This window comes from Podarcis gaigeae (assembly GCF_964106915.1).
Source record: "Podarcis gaigeae genome assembly, chromosome: 17".
NCBI lineage: Eukaryota > Metazoa > Chordata > Lepidosauria > Squamata > Lacertidae > Podarcis > Podarcis gaigeae.
Window position 1 is genome coordinate 30,323,025 of NC_139694.1, and position 6,000 is coordinate 30,329,024.

General features: G+C 41.8%; 1 protein-coding gene across 1 annotated transcript; it reads right to left on the bottom strand.

The window, feature by feature from the left end:
• Nucleotides 1–3,342: 3,342 nt before the first annotated feature.
• On the bottom strand, nt 3,343–5,249 carry LOC310835014 (olfactory receptor 10T2-like). The gene has a single exon (XM_083719662.1). It carries the CDS (start codon nt 4,454–4,456, stop codon nt 3,512–3,514), a length of 945 nt encoding a protein of 314 aa, XP_083575788.1. The 5' UTR covers nt 4,457–5,249; the 3' UTR covers nt 3,343–3,511.
• Nucleotides 5,250–6,000: the final 751 nt, after the last annotated feature.

Consider the following 6,000-nt stretch of genomic DNA (forward strand, 5'->3'; position numbering starts at 1 on the left):
GGGCCTAAAGCGTCCCCCCAAGCGGTGATCCCGGGAGAGTCCCTAGTTGATGTGCATCAGCAGGGCTCCCCCACTGGTGTTAACCCTTCCCAGTCTTCAAGCAAACAGGCTGAAGCCGGATAGTCGGATAGGACCAATGCCTAAGCCAATACCGCTCTTTACCTGTAACCAATAAAGTTGTGCCCTATTTTAGCCCATTAACCTAAATATTTGTGTCACGTGTCGTTATTCCTATTGGTGGGAGGTGGGAAATCACCACGCAACAACCTCATGTGGTCCAGTGCAAGAAAATCAGGGGGTGAGGGGACCACTCAGACATGATAGCACTGCAAATTACTTATCCATTATATATATATATATATATATATATATATATATATATATATATATGAATGCTAAAATAAATGCATATTGAAAAATAGCAATACTCCATTTTGTGTACAATATATTATTACATTCTTGCCAACACTGTACAGAAAGCAAATGTCAGAACAAATCACATGAAAGCAAAAGAGCAGAAATTAAGTGTGTTTGGTTACAAGAATTCCAACACTGAAAAAGCAGACTCCAAATGTTTTGTGTCACTGGGATGGCGGGAATTCTGTATTGATTACATTGGTCAACAACAAATTTGTTGTCTGCGTTTTTTCAGTTGATTTAGGACGAATCTGATGCGCTGAATCCAAAAATCACATTGGTTTTGCTCAATCAGGTCACGTTTTTGAGCTGTGGCCACATGTCATTTTTTTTACATTTTTGTTCACATGTACGCTTGTGTGGAGCATTTTAGAAGAAGTTGGTGGGGGTAAAATGCCATGTCGAATAATTGTTTTGATTGGAAATGATTATTTTAATGACAAGAAGTATTCAGGTCCAATAGTTCTGGGTGATTATGTCAAAAAGGGATCAGTTTGAGGTCATAAAACCTCGAAATCTTCCATAAATTGGTGCGGCTGGGATCAACAGAAAGAACTGGAGCAGCCTCAAGTATCCTGATCTTCAATCAGCACGTTGTCCTGTAGCTTATTGTGATGAAATTCCAGTGCCTATCTTTGGAGAACTTCCTGACATTAGTGATGAAGATGCCTCCAGTATTGAAGGACATGAAGAAGAAGAAGTGGTTCTTGAAGATGATGCTCCACATCCATTTTCCCAAAAGGAGTTGAATGATCTAGTTCGTGACCTGAGCTTGTCAAAGGACTCTGCCGAACTGTTGGCATCCAGATTGAAGGGAAAAAACCTCCTCTCTGACAGTGCTTGCATCAGCTTCTTCCGCAACAGGCATCAAGAGTACCTCCGTTTTTTCTCGGAAGAGAAGGACTTGGTGTACTGTGCAGATATTGTGCAGCTTCTGCTCAAGCTTGGAGTGCCACAGTATGAACCCAAAGATTGGAGGCTGTTCATTGATAGCAGCAAGCGATCACTGAAATGTGTTCTGCTACACAACGGCAACCAGTTTGCCTCTATACCCCTGGCTCACTCGAGTACACTGAAGGAAAACTATGAAGCGGTGAAGTATGTGCTGGAGAAAATTGGTTATGATCAGCATAAGTGGTTTATTTGTGTTGACCTGAAGATGGTGAACCTTTTGTTGGGACAACAGTCTGGCTTCACCAAGTACCCATGTTTTCTGTGCATGTGGGATAGTAGGGACCGTGCTCAGCATTACACGAAGAAGAACTGGCCTGTGCGGGAGGAATTGGAGCCTTGCAAAGAAAGGAACGTCATCAACGACCCTCTGGTGGACAGAGACAGAATATTCTTCCCACCGCTGCACATCAAGCTCGGCTTAATCAAGCAGTTCACCAAGGCTCTGGACAAGGATGGTGACTGCTTCACTTACTTGTGCCAGGCTTTTCCAGGATTGACCATGGAGAAGTTGAAAGTTGGCATCTTTGACGGTACTCAGATCTGTCAGCTCATCAGAGATACAGAGTTCTGAAACTCAATGAATGAAGTGGAACTGGAAGCGTGGAAGGCATTTGTTCTTGTAGTGAATAACTTTCTTGGCAACAATAAGGCCAGAAACTACGCAGAACTTGTCAACAACATGCTGACTGCTTTCAGAAACCTGGGCTGCAACATGAGCGTCAAGATGCACTACCTATTTTCACATTGACCGGTTTCCTGAGAACCTGGGTTCAATGAGTGACGAGCAGGGGGAGAGATTCCATCAGGACATGAAAGAGATGGAGACCAGGTATCAGGGTCGCTGGGACGCAGTCATGATGGCTGACTACTGTTGGACTCTGAAGAGAGACCTCCCTGCCACTGAGCATTCCAGGAGTTCCAAGAAATGGAAGTTCAAGCCCTGAAGTTTGAAAAATGGTGAAGCAACCTGCAATTTACGTGTACTTACCTTTATCAATGCCCACCATTCAGTTTACAGTAAACCTGACCTGATGGAGAGAAACGGATGCCATTTCCTGATTCAGCAGTGCAAAAATACCCTAAATCAGTTGTAGAAATCTAGACAACATTCAAAATGTAAAAAATTGTTGCCCAGTGTTATTTATGAATGTTTGTATGTGATGCCAGTAAAAGGTTTGATGATGAAAAAGCAGATTCCCTCCTTTAAAAATACCACCACAGGGGATAAGGAAGGGCAGAAAAAGCCACATCCACAAAGATAAACAGATACGTACCCCAAACTGACCCCAAAAGAAATATACAGGTACCGGGCAGGGGGAGAATTCATGCCGCTGCCCGGGAGAAGCTGCGCGCTGCTATCCCATAAGCCAGGACAGCAAGCTGTGATCCCACTTGCTGTCCTGGCTTCTGGGATTCAGAATATTTTTTTTCTTGTTTTCCTCCTCCAAAGACTAGGTGCGTCTTATGGTCTGGTGTGTCTTATAGAGCGAAAAATACAGTACTTAATTTGTTCCGGAGGTAGGTTCTTAACCTGAAACTGTTCTTATCCTGAAGCACCACTTTAGCAAATGGGGCTGCCGCGCCGCTGCCACGCGATTCAGTTCTCATCCTGAAGCAAAGTTCTTAACCTGGGGTACTATTTCTGGATCAGCGGAGTCTGTAACCTGAAGCATCTGTAACCTGAAGTGTATGTAACCCGAGGTACCACTGTATACGGGTGCCAGCCATTCAACAAGATCAATTTTGACACTTCAGTCTCAGCACTATATGAGCTTGAAATAGTTCTGTGTGAATGATTGGTAGAGAAAATGTGGGCTAGGATTTGGGAGAAAACAACAATAATCTTTAGAAAAGTTTCCTTTGTTGCAGGGCTGAATGATTACAGGTTCATTTATGAGAAAATTCCCACAACCCAATTTATTTTCCAGTGGTTTACTAAAGAGAAAATCAAAGTTGTTTGTAAATGCTAAAGCAAGGCCACATTTTTCCAAATACAAATGAATTTTCCACATACAAATGATTTTTTAAAAAGATGAGAAAAAGCTACAATACTATTTGAGGTGTTCTTTGTCCATTAAACAACAGATACAGTATTTGTTGGGTTTCATAATTCCTCTTCAAACTGGATAACGCTTAATTTTCACATTCTTTGGGTGCAGGAGCTTCTGCCAAGTGATTTCTTAAGCGCTGTTTGGACATCTTTGTTTCTCAGGCTGTACACCAAGGGGTTCAACAAGGGAGTCACCATTGTGTAAGAGACAGAAATAAAAATAGTCTCTTCTAGTGTGTAACTGGATTTGGGCCCTAAATAGATAATGCCAGCACACCCAAAGTGCACCACGACCACGATAAGATGGGAGGCACAAGTGGAAAAGGCTTTACGTTTCCCAGCCGTTGTGGGGATTTTCAAGACAGTGTTTGCAATTAAAATGTACGAGAGAAGGATGAACAAGAAAGAAGAAATCACAACCAAAACACAAATAATGAAAATGACAATTTCACCTATGTAGTTTCGGCCGCAGGCTAATTCAAGCAAAGGTGCTAAATCGCAAAAGAAGTGCTTAACTTTATTTGGTCCACAGAAAGGCAAGGTAAATATGGTAATGGTCTCTGCTATAGAAAAAATAAATGCAAGTGATATTGAACAAGCCACCAGCTTGGTGCAGAGTCTTTGATTCATCAAAATCTGATAACGTAAAGGTTTGCATATGGAGACATATCGGTCATACCCCATCACTGCTAGAAGCATACAATTTGTGCCTGCCAAGCCCAGGAAAATGCACATCTGAGTGGCACAGCCAATGAAGGAAATGGTCTTCTTCTCTCTTAGAAGATTTGCAAGCATATTGGGGATAATGACAAGTGAGTAGCAGATTTCTGAGAAGGAGAGGATGGAGAGGAAGAAGTACATGGGGATGTGGAGGCTGCGGTTAAGCCGTATCGTAGTGATGATGATTACATTTCCCATCAAAGTTACCAGGTACATAAGAGAGAACACTAGAAACAACATAACCTGCAGGTCTGGGAAATTAGAAAATCCAGCAAGGATAAATTCTGTCACCACTGTTTGATTTTCTCTTCCCATTGATGCTGCATCTGAAAATAAACTTTAAAGGTATTACAGATTTCAACAGTGTTCATCAGCTGATGTTTTATACAAAAATACTTGGGGAGAGGCTTGTTCATAAAATAATTATTTATTTTTTGTTCTTTATTAAATTTATGTACCGCCCTTCAGCTGACTATCACAGGCCACTTTACAACATAAAAACACAAAATGCATAATGTGACCCTAAAAATGCAATAGCAATAAAAACCCTTTGATGTGCCTTAAACATCACTTAAACAGGTTTAAGGATTAAGATTTGGTGGGCAGAGTGCCTGAAGAACTATGGATGGAGGCTCATAACATTATACAGGAGGCAGCAGCTAAAACCATCCCAATGAAAAGGAAATGCAAGAAAGCAAAGTGGCTGTCTAACGAGGCCTTACAAATAGCGGGGGAGAGAAGGCAAGCAAAATGCAAGGGAGACAGTGAAAGATACAGGAAATTTAATGCAGATTTCCAAAAAATAGCAAGGAGACACAAGAAGGCCTTCTTAAACGAGCAATGCAAAGAAATAGAGGGGAAAAACAGAATGGGAAGAACCAGAGATCTGTTCAAGAGAATTGGAGATATGAAAGGTACATTTTGTACAAAGATTACCATAATAAAGGACAAAAGTGGTAAGGACCTAACAGAGGCAGAAGACATCAAGAAGCGGTGGCAAGAATACACAGAGGAATTATGCCAGAAAGATATGGATGGCTCGTACACCCCAGGTAGTGTGGTTGCTGACCTTGAGTCAGACATCCTGGAGAGTGAAGTCAAATGGGCCTTAGAAAGCACTGCTAATAACAAGGCCAGTGGAAGTGATGGTATGAACTATTTAAAATTTTAAAAGATGATGCTGTTAAGGTGCTACACTCAATATGCCAGCAAGTTTGGAAAACTCAGCAGTGGCCAGAGGATTGGAGAAGATCAGTCTACATCCCAATCCCAAAGAAGGGCAGTGCCAAAGAATGCTCCAACTACCACACAATTGCACTCATTTCACATGCTAGCAAGGTTATGCTTAAAATTCTACAAGGAAGGCTCAAGCAGTATGTGGACAGAGAACTTCCAGAAGTGCAAGCTGGATTTAGAAGAGGCAGAGGAACCAGAGACCAAATTGCAAACATGCACTGGATTATGGAGAAAGCTAGAGAGTTCCAGAAAGAAATCTACTTCTGCTTCATTGACTATGCAAAAGCCTTTGGCTGTGTCGACCACATCAAACTATGGCAAGTTCTTTAAGAAATGGGAGTGGCTGATCACCTCATCTGTCTCCTGAGAAATCTCTGTGTGGGATAAGAAGCTACAGTTAGAACTGGATATGGAACAACTGGTTGGTTCAAAATTGGGAAAGGAGTACGACAAGGCTGCATATTGTCTCCCTGCTTATTTAACTTATATGCAGAATTCATCATGTGAAAGGCTGGGCTGGATGAATCCCTAGGCAGAATTAAGATTGCAGGAAGAAATATCAACAACCTCAGATATGCAGATGACACAACCTTGGTGGCAGAAAGTGAGGAGAAATTAAAGAA

What these genes read in the sequence shown, in the direction of transcription:
- LOC310835014 (XM_083719662.1), bottom strand. Translation starts at nt 4,456, where the DNA reads ATGGGAAGAGAAAATCAAACAGTGGTGACAGAATTTATCCTTGCTGGA.